Raw genomic sequence first — 19631 nt, 5'->3', positions numbered from 1 at the left:
TATCATTAATTCCTTTATAACATTACTTAATTATTGTTAAGTACCTACCAGTAAATCCATTTTAATCTAGGGCAGTATTGCATTTCATCGACAGTGGTTCATTTGATAAATAACTAAAATTTGGTCTCTTTAACCTTTCTATTGCTTTTTTTGCTAATTTATTCTCATATTTCATATGCTTAACTTTTATTATCTCCTTCACACCACCCATATACGTTTTCTTACGAGAATGAACAGCGAGCTCTCTTGTATTCTTCAATGCAGTAGGTTAATTTGTAGCATCTAGCCAAGAACCACATTTGTTTCAGGATGGTAACAGGTTATATGTTATAGTTTGCATTTCACCTCTGAGCCTTAAAATATACAGAACTCTCACTGGTCGATGAAAATATTGCTTTATCCTTGTCAACTTCATGTTCATACTACTTCATTAGACACAAGTAACTGTAGATGCAAGGAAATGGAGCCAATAACAAATCTGCTGGAAGAACTTAGTGGGTCAGCGTCTGTAGAGGCAAAGGGGTGGTAAATGTTTTTATCCAGGACTGATCAAAACATCAAAGGTTGCTTTGCCTCTCCAGATGCTGCTCATCCTGCTTAATTCTTCCTGCAGCTTGTATTCTTATTGGGAACATTGGTAAGGCAAAAAAGTAAGATGGTTAATAATAAAACTATACTGCTGTGGAATTTTTAGTTTGCTTATCTGTGAAGAATCTTATTGAAATATTTTCTGAGAACTTTTGCAAAAATATATTTATCGTGCATGAGTGCACCTGGGATGTGAAATGTGATGTTGGGCCATGAGCTTGCGACAGAGTGTAAGATACTTTTCTTCAGTACTGATGTACAAGCACAATCTGTTGGACGTGAATCTTAGCCAGTTGTCTTCTGTTTCAGGGCTCAGAATGGAACGCTTCAAATTTAGAAGACTTGCAGAACAGAGGGTAAGGCTTCTGGAATAAAACATGTTAAATTGATCCCAATCATTGAATCAATCTCAATTGAGCAAAACGCACAGGGCACAGGATTTTGTATGAAAATATTGCACATTTTTGTGTTGTTTGAATTACTTTTAGACCCATCACTGTCAAAATATTTGTAGAGAAACCAATTCTCCATTCTTAACAATGTAACAATAACTTTAACAATAATTTATTGTCTAGGTTTTCAGAATTGCCAAATCACTACCACCCCTCTTACCTCTGCAAAGTTGTTATTTTTGTTTGTTGAACCATTACTTCCAAATGCTAACCTTTTAACAAGTTGTCAATCGTGCACCAAATACATCTAACTTCCATTGTTAAAAAAAAAAAATTTTTTTAAGATGATCCATTGTAACTGTGGTGAATGTTTTACTTTTTGTGAGGCAGTGGTGAATTCCAATATTGTTGATTCTTATTTCCATTTAGAATCCGGTACATCTTAAACATCACCCGTGAAATTGATAACTTTTTCCCAGGAATCTTTGAATATCACAATATCAGAGTATATGATGAGGAGGCTACAGATCTACTTGCATATTGGAATGATACATACAAGTTCATCTCCAAAGCAAAGTAAGTAATCAAATGCTAATGTGTATGATGTGTGATTCTCTTTGCATGTTAAATTTTATACAATATATTCACGTGGTTTTGTCAAAACAGTGGCCTTTTATTATGTCTCACTTCTCTAACAGATTAATTTACAGCATGGTCTGGATTGAATTATTTCCATATAATTGCAAGTTTAGTTTTAAGTTCTAACTTTTTAATTGCATTTTATTATACTATCAAAATATGAATAATTCAATCTTTAAATCATTTTGTTGCAAGACATTTTCCAAATTTGAAACTTTAGAGATTCCAAAACAATCTGCAGTTAAAGAAGATGGAAAATCATTCAAGTAAAAGAAATAAATTTTCAAAGTGATAGCATTGCCTATTTTGCAGTTTGATTTTTGGGAAGCATCTGACATGGGGCATATATGTTAATTCTGATTGTAGCACTGGGGATGTTTGAGATTTTTGCAAAAGGTTTCAGATAAATCATTAATGTTTACCAAATTATCTTCCTTCATATTAAAAGCTGAGCTTATGTGTTTTCAATAAATGACGGCATAACTATCAACATGGCTTCAGAATAGTTTTATTCTAAATATGTATTTCTTTTTCCTTCAGAAAAAATGGTTCCAAATGTCTTGTTCACTGTAAAATGGGTATCAGCAGGTCTGCATCCACAGTAATTGCATATGCAATGAAAGAATATGGCTGGAATTTGGATGAAGCTTACAGTTATGTGAAGGAGAAACGAACAGTTACCAAACCTAATGTTGGTTTCATGAGACAGCTAGAAGAATACCAGGGTATCTTGCTGGCTAGGTAGGTGCAGTATCATGCACTTTTTATGTTGCCTTTAATTTGTAATGTCTGCATTGTCTTGCTTTTCTTTATTTTCTTGAATCACAATTTCTTTCTATTTGCCTCCTGGCTCTCTCTCATACTGGATTTGATCTGATAGAACGGCAGGCAGGGCAGCCATGTACATCTCTACGACTTCCACAGATGATACTCTAGAGCCGCATGCCACCGTGCAACCCAAGGTAGAGCCACTGCGAATTTTTCCCTCTCTCCCAGTTAGCTGGGCACCTTGTGTCTGCACGGTTATCAAACACCTACTGCCCATGAGTGGAAGTGTTAAACTGAATTGTAATTTGAATCAGGGTCTCCCATTCTGAGAGTCTCTTGTATTTGGGAGACCTTTATCAACTCAAACTCAAGATGACATAAATTGAATTTATTCAGAACAAACCACAAATGGATTCCATGAACAGCCTCCATTTTCATTGTGCCCTGCAGTACTCAATGTGTTCTATGTTTATGCGCTTTTGTGGAAGGTATTATGCTGTAAAAAGACAATGGTGTGGCTTGTGGTTGCTGTAGAAAGCTTTGATATGAAACAAATAAGTTTTTTGTTCTTGTTAATAAAGCGTTATTCGCCATTTGTATTTTAAATGTAAAGATGAAAGATGAGATAAGAGATTTGTAACTGGTACAAGACTAGTCAGAAACTTGGAGCAAGATTGTTTTTTGTTGATTAAAGTTTGCACCCTGAATTGTTCTGTGTTTTCTCCAGAATCTTTGATAGAAATGTATTAAGAAGAATTGAAGTAATCAGAATAGGAAAATGAGTTGTTGCAGTCTTTTCTGATTCCTCTGTCTTTCTAGGATTTCTGTTTTTCAAAATATGTCCATAGGTGCCAATTTTGGAAATAATGAAGTGCTTGACTTGAATTGATGCAAACCACAGAATAGCGAAGAGATTGGGTGTGTGGTGGGAGGTTGGGGAAAAGAAAGCAAAAGTCGCAAGTACTGTATTTGTTTAAACTTTTGAAATAATGCTTTTGAAGCAGTAACTCAATTTCTTATTTTACCTCACTAAAATGGATTAAAAGAAGATATTTGATTTAATCCATCATATCTCAAGATCCTTTTCGTGTATACAGCTCTAGATTTAAGTAGCCTGACTTAAAATTGTGTTTTGGGATTTTGTTTGTTGCAAGAGTTTAGATGAAGACATGTCATTTGAAAGACTTTGTATAGACCTTGATGTTATTGTAACCAGGTTTAAAGGTGATTGAATTGCTTTCATATTGCAGTTACTTGAATTGAGAAAGGCACCCAGAATGCAGTTACATAGAAATATTGGTTGTGTCTAGAGAGAGAAGCTTGAGGCAGATATATTAAATCAGTATTTAGATTTACTACTTTTTTACTCTCTTGGGGTTGAATTGATTTTTATTAATCAAGATGTTTGACTTACTCTCCCCCAACCTCCCATGAAACATCAAATTCAATGCTGTTACATTTATATCATTATACTAAGCCTTGTGATGAAACTCTACCATTTTTCACCAATTTCCTATTCCCTAAATGTAAACATGGTGATTTTGCATTGACTCATCTTTGAGTCTCTGCCATACAGTACAACTCCACTTATCCAAAATGGTTGGAACTGGGCCTATTTCGGATAAGCGTTTTATTTTCAGCGATTTGGTCATTTAAAGAAAGCCCAGTAGCAACAGCAAATCACTTGTAACAGCGTTTAAACAACAACAATCAACAAAATAAGGTTTTTTTAAGCATTAAAATAGGTTAATGCTCACGAAAAAAAATTGCCAATCACCGACACTTCCCTACTGAAGCCCTGCTTATGCCAGGAGCTTGAGATCCCCGCTGCTGCTGGGAGCCCGAGGTCCGCTGCTGCCGGCCAGTTTGGGCCGAAAAAATTTTGGAAACAGGATTTTGGAGAATCAGATTTTTGGATAATCAGAGTTGTACTGTACTTATTTTGATTCATAGTGTACTTTTGGTGAACTGCTTGTGTGTGTACACCACTGATGTACAGATTGCACTGTGCAGTTCTTGTCCCAGAACACATTCTAATATTCTTATGAGTTTTTAATATATCAGTTAAATTTCAGTGCTCTGGAAATTGATTTAACTTCGTCAATATTCTCTGTTCCAACTAAAAAACTTGTATCCTTTTTATGATTTAAATTTTAAGTTCTTTTTTAGTTTCATCAAACCCTTGAATCAGTGTTAAAGTTATGTAAATCATGTTTCAAAACATAAACTTATTACGTCTATTTAGACCTCTAATAACTGAAAAAAAACTTCTGTTCATTAATATGCTTCACCACAACATCCACCACTATTTCCCCCTCCAGGAAACCTAGATATTTGCCCCATTTTTGTGTGTAGATGTCCAAAGTTGAAAACTTGTATTTTGATTGCGGTGATATGTTGATAGCACATAAGTTTATATATGATCATTTGCCAGGATGAAATTTTAGTGAGAATTTTTTTAAAATAATCAAATGACAAAAAATTCACTTCATTGCTTTTTTTAAAGATTAGTCTAAGTAACATCCATCCCGATTTTTAATTCTACTTCGTAAACTGAACACAATATTATAGGAAATTTTGTATATCTATTAGCTGCATGTTTTTAAGGTAAAATAACCATAACTTGAAACTTTTAGTTTTTAACCTGTGAAAGATGTTTTTCTAACAGTGACAAAGTGGTTAAATTGATGAGCTGCCATCCAGTGAATTGGAGTTGAGTTTAAATCCCACCAAGGTGATTGGACCATGGTATATATCTAATCCCAGTTGCCTGCATTCACACTTATCCCCCTGCACCCTTCCTACTTAAATATCTGTTCAAATGTTATTTAACTTTAGTAATTGTATCCACCTCAACCACTTCCTCTGTCAGCATGTTCCAAATAACTTGCCCCTCAGATTTCCTTGAAATGATTTCATGTTAAACATGCCGTATAGTTCTATATTCTCCTGCCCTGAGGGGAAAAAAGAATAAATGTGTGCCCCTCACAGTTTTATAAATCTCTCAAATGACTCCTCACCCTCCCAAATCCAGCTCATTCAATATTGTAGCTAACCAGTCCTGCTGAATCTCTTCTCTACCCTCTATCGTTACTATATCCTTCCTGAGTAATGACTTGCAGAACTATACACAATTACACAATACTCCAACTGATACTCCATACCTCGCTCTATTAAGGCAAACTTGCTAAACCTGGCTTCAATATTCTATCCACAGGTAAGACTGCTTTCAACAAGCTCTGGACTTGCATAGTAAAGTCCAACTGCGCATCTGTTTCCTGCCATTTAGTGTATATCAGTGGTTTTCAAACTGCCCCCCTAAACCCACATTCCATTTTAAGAAATCCCTATGCCACAAGTGCTCTGTGATTAGTAAGGGATTATTTAAGGTGGTATGTGAGCAGGAAGGGAAGGTTGAGAACCACTGCTCTAGACCCAATTGTTTCTGAAATATTTTGCTTGAGAAAAATTGCCATTGGCTCATTTCCCTTAGAGTTATGAAACCATGCACATCACCAGTCATTTAGGTACAATTAAAACAGTGGTTTTCAAACTTTTCTTTTCACTCACATGCCACTTTAAATAACCCCTTACTAATCACAGAGCATTTATGGCATAGGGATTGCTTAAAATGGAAACCACGGCTCTCTATGATCTATCAGAATTTGACTTTCAAAGTGTAGTGTATTACCTCATACTTGCTTGGATATGATTATTTTATCTTGTCTGGATGCATTACAGTCTCTCAGTCTCTAAAATGAGCTCTCTAACTTGCTTTCCTTCTTTATACCCATACCTAAAGAATCCATTTATATTTGTCATCTTTCTGGCTCAGTTTTTCATGTAATAGACAATAAAGATAGGGAAAATGTCCAGCAGGCACAATCTTATTAATATATTTTTATATATAATATATGATAAAGTTTTAGAGCATGTCCTACAGACCAGATTTCATTTCTGGACATGTCCACATCCTTATTAGCAACAAAAAAAAAAGAGCAATAGCAGTCTTCAAGGATCCATACCACCCAGGACATGCTCTATTCTCACTGCTTTATCAGGAAAGAGATATAGGTTCAGGAACAGTTGCTGAACAAACAAACATCTAAACAACAAACTCAATCAGCGACTCATTTAAGGACTCTTAATTTGCACATTATTTATTATTGACTTTTTTTCTGTATTGCACAATCCGTTATTACTGTGTTAAGGGCCCAAAGGACCCCAAGCCCAGCAGCGATAGAAATTCACCAAGACAAACGGTCACTTAAACAAAAGTTGCTTTTAATTACCTTTAAACATGAAAACAGGATCAAACTTTAACTTATTATGATTAACTTAGCTTAAGCCCCTTCTAATTCTAAGCATATGTGTATGTAATACACAGAAAAGTTATTTATTCACAGTCTAATCTCACGTCTCACTCCTCCAAGTTCACCAGTATCCGGCATTTCTTATACTGTGCATAGAATTTAACATTTATGAATTTCACCAGGCTTTGGTGCTTGAAAGGTAAATGGTTACCACTCAAGAAGGTTTTCAGAGAGGGATTTGTTGCTTATTGGACACAAACAGATTCCTTCTGATCATCCACGTCTGTGTCTTGCAGAAGAAACATGCCCCATCAGGGTTTTCCAAATGATGACCTCTTTCTTTCAGGTCAGCACAGAGTTCCTTTTTGTTTTCCTTATTTCAAGTGAAACATTATGTAGCCAGTTACCTCCTCTTATATGGACCAGAAGAGCTTTGACTAGGCTGGACTAAGAACTCACAACCAGTTTTCAAAATGAGGTTTTTCCACAAGCTTGCCAGCTTGTCATGTTCCAGTCGCAGGCTGTTTCTGCTAAACTGTAGAACTGAATTCTTATTCTCTCTCGCTCGCTTAGAACAGCACTCTGCACTCAGACAGACTGTGGCACCAGACCCAATTTTCCAGTCTGTTCATCTGTTGCTTTCCAAACAATAATCCATTACTCCACAGCATGTCCAGTTAACACCTGTGAAGTCCTTATAGGCACTCTTCAAAGTTTTTGCAAAAGCACTTGGAGCCTGGACTGTCCGGCTTGAGCAGAGCTCTGGCAATTTAAATGAGATGAAGTGTTTTTATCTGTATGTGACCTAAACTTAAAAAAAAACTGCCACAATTTATCTTCTTTAAAACATGTCTATATACAACATAAAATATAACCTAATCTGTCACAACTGTTGTTTTCTCGAGTACAGTTTTATGCACCACTGATGAGTAAAAATTCTGCCTGGCCGCAGGAAAAAGGATCTCATGGCTGTATGTGATGTCATCTTTGTACACTGACGATAAATCTGAACTTTGAAGTGCAATCTCATTTTAGCTGACATTTAATTTCCAAATCATCTGGTATTCCCTTAGTTTCAGTCCATCCCTCCACTACTGATTTTGCCACCTAAAACTAATTATTTTTCATTCTTTTTCTGTTCTGATCAATTGTCATTGACGTGAAACATTAACTGTTTCTCTTTCTGCAGATGCTGGCTAACCTGCTGAGTGTTTTAAGCATTTTCAGTTTCTTAGGTTCTTAGAAATTATCTAATGTAAACAGTTTTTGTTCTATCTCAACAATTAAATTGGTCTGTAATGGTGCATCTGCTATTTTCCTCATTGTACAATATAATAGACATGATTATGATACAAGTATGGAATGAAGTTTTGCAATGGGTAACATGGTTTAAATAAGTTGGCACCTAATTTGGCAGGAACTACTTTCAAGAATTAGAGGGCACAGGTTAATTTTGTCGGCTGGAATCCTGAAGAGCTGGGACTCTTAATATTATATGGATTCTTTATAATATAATATTAAAGAGAGCACAACATTCATGATGTCAGAATTTGGTGCAATACATATATATATTGTCACGCCAACTAATAAGCCATGACAAGTATAATGTGTAGAATGCCAATGTATGTTCTCCAAACATACAGAGGTGGTGCACTCTTCTATGTGCAGCGACACCTGCACAAATATGACCTTCATGGAAAAGTCATCAGAAGAAAATCTTTCCTGCATCCTTACCACAAAATTCAGCATCAGGAGTTTGCAAAAGAACCTCTAACCAAGCCTGATGCCATTTGGAAACAAGTTCTGTGGACTGATGAAGTTAAAATAGAACTTTTTGGCTGCAATGAGCAAAAGTATGTGGAGGAAAAGGGTGCAGAATTTCATGAAAAGAACACCTCTCCAATTGTTAAGCATGGGGGCGGATCGATTATGCTTTGGGCTTGTGTTGCACCCAGTGGTATGGGGAACATTTCACTGGGAGAGGGAAGAATGAATTCCATTAAATACCAGCAAATTCTGGAAGCAAACATCACACCATCTGTTTTTTTTAAAAAAGCAATTTTCAACTTTTCTGAGAGGCTGGTTTCTACAACAAGATAATGATCCTAAACTCCTAAGCACACAATGGACTATCTCAAGAGGTGCAAGCTGAAGGTTTTGCCATTGCCCTCATAGTCCTCCGACCTAAACATCATCAAAAATCTGTGGATAAACTTCAAAATAGCAGTGTATGCAAGATGGCCCAAAAATCTCAGAACTAGAAGCCTTTTGCAAGGAAGAATGGGTGAAATTCCCCCAAACAGGAATTGAAAGACTCTTACCTGGCTACAGAAAGCATTTGTAAGTTGTAATACTTGCCAAAGAAGGTGCTACTAAGTACTGACCCTGCAGAGTGCACAAACATTTGCTTCAGGCCCTTTTCCTTTTTTGTTATTTTGAACCTGTAAAAGATGGAAATAAAAAACAAGTAAACTTGCTTAAAATATTGAAGAAATGTGTCATCTTTAATTTTATGCCTTTTGGAAATCAGGTCATTGTTTACTCGTTCAGTAACAATAACAGAAATTTTGACCAGGGGTATTAGAAATGCCCCTTCAAAAACTTCCAAATTTTGTCTCCCCAAAAATTTTTTTTATTACAACGGGAGACTCTACAATTTCTCATAAAATTTAAATCCACGCACCCAGTCATAAATGCCAAACTAAAGCTTCACATATTGATGCTTTATTTTTTTCTGTGGGATATGGGCAATAATTACTCATGAGAGGGCTTTTGTGAGCTGTAGTCCATTGCTACATGTGTACTGTGTTTTCCCAGTACAAAACCATTAACAAACATAATTACCAGAATTTACCATCATTAAAATCTATTAATCCTATCCAAATTTACAGCTTCAATAAATTCAAACATGAAATTGGTGAATCAGAAATATGAAAATAGAAAGTGTAGTTCAGCTAATCCATCATTATGGGCATTTTGATGAAGGACTGGTAAAAATAGGATTTCGACTGGGCACTGAGAAAACCATATTTAAATTTGAATATTATCTGACTTAGAAAATGAACCAACTAAGCTGAGATAGTGATTTGTTTGTTTGGAATATTTCTTGAACTCTAACTTGTGGCGTGTTTACTGATGTAGAACTTTACAATGTGTCTAATAAATCGCCTGTCAGAGAAGTTGTAATGGTTGCCAGTCAGTACTCTCACTTTAGTAATTCACTGAACTGGCTCTTTCAGGACATTGACTGCAAATGTAGTTCAAATAATAAACTTTAGGAAACAATTTGAAAGGAATTTAGAGACATGAAGCTGGCTAACAACTTGGAGACTATGCAATCTTTGTGTACATTTCTAAAAAAATAATCAATTCTGATTTCTTACGGTGGTGGGTGAGAATAAGGGGCGATGAAAAATAATGATCACAGCTGATGTGTGCATTAATATATCGTGCTGCTGTTTTAACTTTAACTCTTTGAAATCAGGTTTATTTTTCTAGCAACATAACAGTGTGAATTATGGATTCCAGTTGGTGATTTTGTATTAGTGAACTATAGGTATCTTTCATAATAGAAGAATTTTAATTACGTTGCAAGGAAAATATGTGTAAACTTTTCGGTTACAAAACACCAAACTTTTCCCCTGCTGAGCATTTCAGTTCAGTTAAATATAATTTTGTATCTCACAATAATTATAATTATGTTAAGGAAATATGATGCTTGTAGAACTTTATTTATACAATATTTTAAATCCACATGATTGCAGGACAAATCAACAAACACTTTATGAAATTGCATTTCTTGTCATATGACATTTCCTGACCCACTACCAATATTTTAGCAGTATGTTGGTGCAAATAAAATATCATGCGATGGACATGTGATGTATATTGCAATATACATGGTGTCCTCTGATTACAAATGACTGACTTGCAGAAATTTAAAAAAAAAATTTCATTTGACATCATTTTTCAAGCCAGCAACAATAATAATGTTTCACGATAGTAATAACTTTTATTTCATTTGTTTAATTCTGGGCAGTGTTAGCATCATTATTCAATGAAATGAAAGAATTATAGCAGGTATATGTTGAGTGAAGTGATATGGATAGTTATTAGAAAACAGAAGCTTCTGACGTGGCTATTTGTCAGAAACATGGGTTGCTTAAAATATGATGGTGATTGGTTTACATGGCAGCAATATCTAGAAAATTGTAAGGTTTTAGTTTTCTTCTGACATTTACAATTTCTTTCAGTATTTCACTGATTTGTGGTCATCCTATCTGCTGTTTAAAAATCTGAAACATTCAGAACCCAAGTACCTAATGTGACTGAAGATCAAAATGATATGAGACTGATGTTTATCATGTGTGTTTGCTTCTGTTTTTCTATTTAAGCTTGCTCACTTGTACTCTTAGAGGCATCACAGGGTGTGAGATTTGGAAATTTGCGATATCATCTGCTCAAAGTAGATTTATCAGATTCCCCTCTGAATGTCTAACATGATATCCCAACCACAAATGGGAAAATGTTGGATGAACTGTGGAATGATAAAATTGTGGCTGATGTATATGAGCATTAGAAGAACTGCATCAGGGCCAAACTCTTTTCCAGGGAACCACCCTGTGCATCTTAAATGCCTCTTTAAGCAGTCTTAAAGTCAGGGGAAGAAAGAGAACATTTGTCTCCTTTGCCCCAAATTAATGAACTGTTGCAGTTAAGTTTGATGAAGATTTCTACATTCCAGCAGTGCCATGTCTGATAAATTCTGTAATAAAGTAGAGGTCTTAATATTTTATCTATTGACAAGCTGTAATTTTCAATACAGACAGTCCTCTGGTGATGAATGTGTTCCGTTACCTTGGTCTGTCCATAAGCCATATTTGTACACAAGGCAGAACCAGTATTTGCGCTTCTTATTTAGCGTTGGTGAGGTAACATTATGTGCATATGCCATTTGGGGCTAGGCTGGTCCCATTTGTCTGCATACCCTTCTGAGCTGCTCCTGTCTATATATCTGATCAAATGTCTCTTGAATGCCTTTAGCTTTGTCTTTTGTAGCTATCGTATGTGTTCAATATAATGTGGCAAAAATACTTTTCAGCTGTAATCGAAGCAATCTACACCTTTCCATTTGTAGATGTGGCACTTAAATTGATCTGGTTACTTTATTTTCTATGAATGGATCAACACTAAGTCGTTCATTAAGAATGCTTTCAGTGAATATTTCCTTCCTGTTAAATGTTGTGCAGACTATAATTATTTATGCCTGATTTACAGGTTACTTTCCTCTCCTCTCCTCAATGAAAGAGTGACTTGAATTTTAATTCATTTTTATAAAAACTGTGTTACTTTTTTAAAAAAAAACCAAAGTTTGAATGTTGTCTGTACATTTCTCCCCTTGTGAATTACTGGGGAACGAGCCCATGGTTCTTCAACAGCTTAGAAAATGTAGGGCTGGGTGCTATAGATGGAAAGTTTAGTTCTGTAAATTCAATATTGGGCCGAGGCATGTGATTATTTTTTTCTAATGAATAGATGAGATTTTGTTTTCTTGCCTCAATGATAATTGTTGGTGAATTAAATTATTGTCTGACTTCAAGTTAGAACATTGTAGTAACAAGCCCCTAAGCAATCTATTTTGAAACTCCAGTGCAATAGGAGTTCTATTGTTGGTGGTATTCTTCACCTTTTGCAAGTTGAACTTCTGTTTATGTGTTGTAATGGACAAGGTTTTCAGGGAAACTTTCCTTATCAAATTCCTGAAAGAAAATTCATGTGAATTAGTCATATAGCTGCCATTTCAGACACAGTTTGCAAAATATTATGCCATGATTATTTCATCAGTAACAACTCTGAATAAAAATCATTTTTGTAGCTGAAATATGATTGGGATTTCAGAAATGTTTGTTGGCCATCATTGGCGGTAATGTGCATTCTGTACCTGTGTGATCATGAGATCATCGTTTTTTGAGAAATCCAGGGTTTATAACTTGTTCTACATTATATAACAATATTTGTTGTGGTGGAGGTACTTGAATATAAACTTTTTGTTCTCTATTAATGCAGCAAGCAGAGGCACAATAAACTTTGGCGATCGCACTCTGATAGTGACCTTTCTGAGCACCGTGACCGTATTAATAAATCTACTGTTGATTTAAACAGAAGGGACAGCACTTCAACTACAGAGATGCCAACTGATCTACTTGCTGAACATTTATATAATCACCAGTTTTTGAATACCCCAGATATTATTTTACCTGGAGTTAATGAGGAAATTATAGATTTAAATTCTGATATTGATGCAGAAAATGGAATACCTACCAAATGTAATCCAGATACCTTGCAGAGTAGCATCTCTTCTGAAGGTTGCACGAAGGCATCCACTGAAGGTTGCACGAGTTGCAACACTGATACTCATTTTCTTCAACACTGTCACCCTAACAAATCAACCTTGACACAACAGGAGCCGCCTTCTTCACCTGAACATCCCTTGCTATTGACCGTCTTAGGTGATGAATTAAAAGATGTCAATTTAAACTCAAACTGCAATTCATCACCATTGTTCGAAATTGGATCTCTACTTCAAGATCTCACATCTTCACCAGAATTAGTTCCTCAAGTCCCATCATCTAATGTAGAGGCTGGAATCTGTAACTGCCATGCTGATCGAATTGACTTTTTCAGTGCCAGAGAAAAATTCATTGAACTTTCACAAGAAAGTGGACCTCGTGTACAATCGCACTCAAAAGCAGAAGAGCTTGGAGGAGGAAAATACTGTGCCACAAAAACAACTGCTCAGGAGAACTTTGAAAAAGAGCAGCAATTTGAGAATGGTCTGGGACAGATGTCAGTGGATAACCTCCCTCGTGCCAGAGAGAAGTGCATGGCTAATGAAACAACACTGAATGAGGTAAAAATATTTTGAAACTATTAAAAGTGGTGGCAGATTGAGAAAATCCAAGTATCTATTCATTGCAGGGAGCTGTTTGCCCTTGAGCCAATATTGTGTATATTTTGTTTAATGCTTACATAAATTCAATTTGTGTTCCATTGGTTCTGTTCCAGTGTAATTTTGGAGATCTAGTAATACATAGGAGTTTTGCCATTCTGTTTTCTAGAAAAGATTCAAATTCCAAGACCTCTTCTCTACCTGGTGTATTGTTACAAGCCCAGAGGACCACAAAAACCATCAGCAATAGATATTCACTAAGACAAATGGTTTCTTAAACAAAAGTTGCTTTTAATGATCTTTAAACATGAAAACAGAATCACACTTTAACTTATCACTATTGACTTAACTAACCCCCTTCTAATTCTAAGTGCACATGTATGTAATGTGTATGCAAGTTCAGAAAAGTTCTTTGATTCACAGTCCAATCTCACTTCTCATTCCTCCAAGTTCACTGATTGCAGGCAATTCTTACACTGTGCACAGAATTTAATATTTATAAAGTTCACCAGGCTTTGGTGCTTGAAAGGAAAATGGTTACCGCTCAGGAAGATTCTTGTCAGTTTTCAGAGAGAGATTTGTTGTTCCAGGACCACCACAACTGTTTTACTTCCATCAGCCACTCCAGTGTTTTGCTGACAAAACTTGTCCCCTCCAGATGATAACCTCTTTCTTTCAGGTCACCGCAGAGTGCCTTTTTGTTTCTCTTATTCCAAGTGAAAATTTAGACAGCCAGTCCTCTCCTCTTGTACAAACAAGGGCTTTGACCAGGCTGAACTAAGCACTCACGACCTGTCTTCCAAATGGGGCTTTCCACAAGCTGGCCAGCTTGTCCTGTTCCAGTCCCAGCTGCTGTTGCTGGCTGTAACACTGTAGAAGTGTTCTGTGTGTGTGTGTGTGTGTGTGTGTGTGTGTGTGTGTCTCTCTCTATGAGAGAAAGCCTGTTTGACCCTCTCTGCTTGCAAATCCACATGGCCCTCTTAGAACAGCAAGTTCCCCTCCAGACAGAAGGCAGCTCCGACAAGCTCTTTCATCTGTTGCCTTTTTGTTACATCAATCTTGGACATTCTCCAGAACTTTTGCAAAGGCTCTGAGGCCCCGACATGTCTAGCATGAGTAGAGCTCCAGTACTTTAAATAAGAATTGTTTTAAAGTGTTTGTATGTGACCTACACTAACAAACCCTGCCCCAATTTATCTCCCAAAAATATATCTATATTCTGTCACGGTATAGAACAAATATAGAGCACATTGAATTAGGTTCTTGCAGGTATATTGGCTTGGAGTGGGTTTACACATCTTGAGTGTTCATTGAGATTGTTGCTGATCTGGTCTCAATTCTACTTTATTCCTTCCGAATCCCCATTACCCTCTTTATCAAAGCCTGAATATACTGAATGATTTAGCATCCACAACCCTCTTAAGTTAAATGTTTCAAATATGCATAAACCATTTTGAGAGAGAATACCTTCAATTATCAGAAAAGTAGCTGACATTTTTTACCCTGAGAATATGCCCCCTTGTCTTTTAACTGCCCACTACTCAAAGGAAAACTACAAAACCTACCCTGCCCGTCCCCTTCAAAATCCTCCGTTTCAATGGGGTCAGCTCTCATTTTTTTTTAGTTTTGAGAATATAATCAGTCTCTTCATCCACCAAGTACACCATTAAATTTAATAATAACAATTTGTTGAGTAAACCTTTGCAGCACTGAGCAAGTACATACTACCTTAAATAAGATCAGGAGTCTATAATACTCATCTGCAGTCTCACCCAAACTGTTGTAAAGTTGTTCGGTCTTCCTATCGACTTCCAAGAAAGATTCAGTTACCTTAATTACTGTATATATGCATGCAATTGTTGATACTGTGTAATAGTCAATCCCCCTTTTTGACTGGAAAAATTGGTCCCAAAAATACAATGATTACCTGAATATATGCATTTCTTGTTACCTTCAGCTTTTTTTAATGGATCTGTCCAAACATTGATTTAATTATCTCAGGCGATTTACATAACTCATTTTTCCCTTGTTCCTACCAAAATAGATAACAACATATTGTAACATGGTATCCATCTTGTTTTTATTTGCCAACTTATTTAACTCTTATACATGCTTATGCAGATTCTGTGATCTCAATTATTCAGCTAACCTCGACGTGGTATGATATAGCCAAGCTGTGAATATTCCTGTGGATTGTAAATAACAGATGTCCCAGTACCGATCTCTCAGACATTCCATTTGATATGCCATGCTAGTTGGAAAAAAAACGCCTGCTTATCACAACTATTTTGAGAGTTAAGCAATCTTTTCATGCTAATACATGTTACTGAACTCCACAAGCTCTTGTCCACGAACATTATATCTGGCTGTTGTTGAAAGAACTTCAAAATATGATCTACTGGCTTCTCTTTATCTACCCTCTGTGAGCTCTACCAAGTTGATTGCCCAATCATGCAAAGGTTTTATAAGTTCTTACTTGTATTCTTAATGAGGTATTCAAGAATTTTCTCAGCATAAATCCAAATAATGAAAATGCCCTGTTCACAGAACTTGTGACATTTAAAATTAACACTGATAGCAATGCTAGGTTGGATACAAGAGTCAAAGGTCCATTATTTTTACATTCAGCTGCCTTGTACTTGCACTTTTTTTTTCTTTCATTCAATGAATTTTTTTATTGCTGAGTAACTCACAAGAAGCATTATGGAATCACCACTTCCTTTATGTTTGATGCTGCTAGTGGATGGCATTCATGGAACGGGGCAGTGCAGCTTATGGATTTACCACCTCACAGTTGCTGGGATCTGGATTCAATTGGGACTTTGTGGGCTCTTTACAAGGAGGGGGTAGAATGTGATTGGCGTAGTGGGAGACCTGATGGACCAAGTTGCTAACTCCAATGCTCGAATGTTGAAGTCCGCTCTATACATTAACATATATTACTTAAGTACAGAAATACAGCTTTAAGAATTAATATGTATATTCCTATTAATGAAACTCCGTCCTGAAGATCAAAATAAACTGGCAGATGCTGGCAATCTGACATTAAAGCAGAAAAATATTAGAAACACTGAGCCATTCTAAAGAATGTTTCTCTTTCCATTGTGGCTCTCGAGCTTGCTGAATGCTTCCAGTACCTTCTGATTTTATTTCTGTATGCCATTTCATAGTGACTAATTTCAACTTTGAAGCACGCTGAGGAAATGTTCTCCTTTTCTATAATCTGTGACGTGAATGGGGTAGAGAATAGGGAAATTCGATCTTGGGTAAATGGTGCCAGGTAGTAATTTTAAAGTGATTTCATATTTTTAGGTCAATCCTTATTATCACACTTGTTGGGAGAGATAATGCAGTATACAGTATTGGGAGAGAATATCAATATTTTATGGATGTAATTATTTTATTTTCTCTTTCCACAGGAAAATTTGGTATCACTATCATTCGGCAAGAAGTCTTCCTTAACCAGATCTCAGTCATTAAATGTTATTTCTGTGAAAGAAATTGTGACAGAAATAGAGTCCAACCAGAACGTAGGCTTGTGCCAAATAAAGGCAGAAAGTGTCATCAATAGCCATACCCAAATGCCAAAGAGGAATACCGTTCATGAACTAGCAGCAGATTTCAATTGGTCTTCTGAAAAAGGCAGTTCTGCGAATGAAATCTGTGCAAATGACTCTTTAGTGGCAGGAAATGATGACAGTGAAATTAAACAAAATGGATGTCATCAGGTAAATGTAACCATCAAGAGCCCTGAAGATGACCAGGCAGCCGCCAATGAAGAGTCTGTGCACGATGAAATATTAGGCCACAAACCTGTGGAAAAATGGTGTCCTGGATCTGTAAAACGTGCAACCAAGGAGTTTGAAGAACGATTAAAGCAAGAAGAATATCAATCATTCGTTGTTACCGCACTACCAATTCGTAAAAATTCTAGGGTTGATGGAACTGCCGCTGGTGAATGTGTGGTGACAAACAAGAGTGGAGACATCTCTTCTGAAATCTGCCCACTGAAGGACAAAGGAGGAGGAAACATTATCGAAGACCAACCTTTGTTACTCAAAGGTAATGAACCTCTGAATCAAGAGCCAATCTCCGAGATGCAATCAAATGCATCAGAACATCCATTACAATCAAAAGTAGAACAGGTGCAAGCTGAACCTGGATATTTGAACAGTATAGAGCACAGAACGATCCATTCTTTTGCAGCTTCTGAGGATTCAGAGTTGTACATCCACCTTCCTAAGAAAATTGAGATAATTGAATATACCCCTGTATTTAAATTGCCAACTTCCCAAGTAGGAGAAAAAAAGGCTACCATTAAAGATGAATCCCCTGAGAAGGAAAATGAAGTTGCCATACTTTCTGCAATTGAAGATGAATCCCTGGTGAAGGTAATCGAAGGCACCAGACAATCTGAAAACCATTTAGAAATGGAAGAGGTTTGTGCCACTGATACTCTGTGGCATCCATCCTTTTTGCCATTATTGGATGCTGCAGGTTTAGCCCAAAAACAGAATACAGAAACTGAAGGAATTACCTTTCACATTGGTAGTCCTTCAGAAGAGGTAGATGACATCCCAACAGAATGTGAAATTACACGATTTGGCAGTCACAATGCCCATTTGCCATTAATAGAATGCCCAACACCTGTCCTACAGTTGGAAGGTGTCACAGTGTCAAGTACAGATACTGAAGCAGAATTCTACAATGAGGAAAGTTTTCACTTAGAGCTTCAAGAAGTCGACCAAGGAGAGACATATTTGCAAAGAACAGATGGCTGCATCGCATTGCTTACCCATAAGGATTTAGAATCAAGTTTCAGCAGATTTGATGAAAGGATCCGAGAAATGCAGATGTTACATTTTTCAAATCATGACCTTCAGCATAGTTCCAGCAATGACGGTATCAATCATCTAGGTAGCGGCCTGAGAATTGGTAATCGACGGACAGAAGAAATTGAAGCCAAGCTGAGACGAGCAGGCCTCACAACCCCATCTCAGATGAAAAGATCTGCATCAATTGCCAAGCTAGGTTACTTGGATCTCTCAAAGGATGATTTATTTAAGAGTTTGGATCCTACTAAGACAAACCAAGCACTTTCTAATTCTGGCCAGAACACTCCATGGAATGTGCAAAGGACAGGGGAGGTTAGAACTGAATGTGCTGTGGAAGATGAGCCCAGCAAAAAAAAGTGTGTGTCCATCTCTTCACTCCAAGATCCTCACCCCACAGAGGAATTTGAAGCATCAAAGAGTATTGTACAAAGCAAGCCTTTAATACAACATGCCAAAGACAGTGTGTCGGCGCAACACAGTACCGTGGTGAGTGCAAAACCGAATCTTTCACAGGTAAAGCCTTCCGACACAGATGCACCTGTCTCACTCCACTGACAGCTATAGCACCTCAACAACACCACAGAAATCGTCCATTAATGCAAATAAAAGCAACTAGTGAGAAAAAGCAGACAATTAGTCCTTGTATAATACCATGTAATGGTTTCTGGACAAGAGGAGGTTTTTTTTTGAAAAGGAACATGCACTTTACAATTTGTTTTCTCTGTTAAATGTGTGTTTTATTTTCTTGATGACTGCATGTGAATCTTGGGCTTCTTTCTGTAGTTGGTTTTGATTTAAAATTGTATGAAAGTGAATCCTTTAACCACAAGATCCCATTTAAAAGATCACACCAATGAACACAGAACAGGCTTGCAATTTGAAAGCAAAATTCTCTGCTGTTTGACATGCCTCTAAATTAAAATCAGGGAAAAGGCTGCTCGTTGCGATAAATTTCATTTTGTAGAAATTTAATGTCACTTGTATTTTTGTATTTAACAATTCTTGCCATTCATAATGTATTTAGCCTGAATTCCCCATTTTCCCCAACCCACCCCCCTCAAAATAAAATCTAGTGAATGTGATTATAAAGCCCATGAAAGTTACTCCCTGGCACTATCAGGGATAATGGAGTGCAGCAGGCTATGCA

General features: G+C 36.6%; 1 protein-coding gene across 6 annotated transcripts in view; it reads left to right on the top strand.

The window, feature by feature from the left end:
* The window catches only part of ssh2a (slingshot protein phosphatase 2a), a 107256-nt gene extending 88125 nt beyond the window's left edge, over nucleotides 1-19131 (top strand). For all 6 annotated transcript variants that reach the window (XM_069910369.1, XM_069910371.1, XM_069910372.1 and 3 more), the window contains 5 exons: nucleotides 898-944; nucleotides 1410-1556; nucleotides 2160-2360; nucleotides 12767-13610; nucleotides 17069-19131. In XM_069910369.1, the coding sequence (XP_069766470.1) occupies nucleotides 898-944; nucleotides 1410-1556; nucleotides 2160-2360; nucleotides 12767-13610; nucleotides 17069-19039 (3210 nt within the window). In that variant the 3' untranslated portion in view covers nucleotides 19040-19131. The remainder of the gene's footprint in view (nucleotides 1-897; nucleotides 945-1409; nucleotides 1557-2159; nucleotides 2361-12766; nucleotides 13611-17068) is intronic.
* Nucleotides 19132-19631: the final 500 nt, after the last annotated feature.

The sequence above is a fragment of the Narcine bancroftii genome, chromosome 14, assembly GCF_036971445.1.
Source record: "Narcine bancroftii isolate sNarBan1 chromosome 14, sNarBan1.hap1, whole genome shotgun sequence".
Lineage (NCBI taxonomy): Eukaryota > Metazoa > Chordata > Chondrichthyes > Torpediniformes > Narcinidae > Narcine > Narcine bancroftii.
This window is presented reverse-complemented; position numbering and strand designations above follow the sequence as displayed.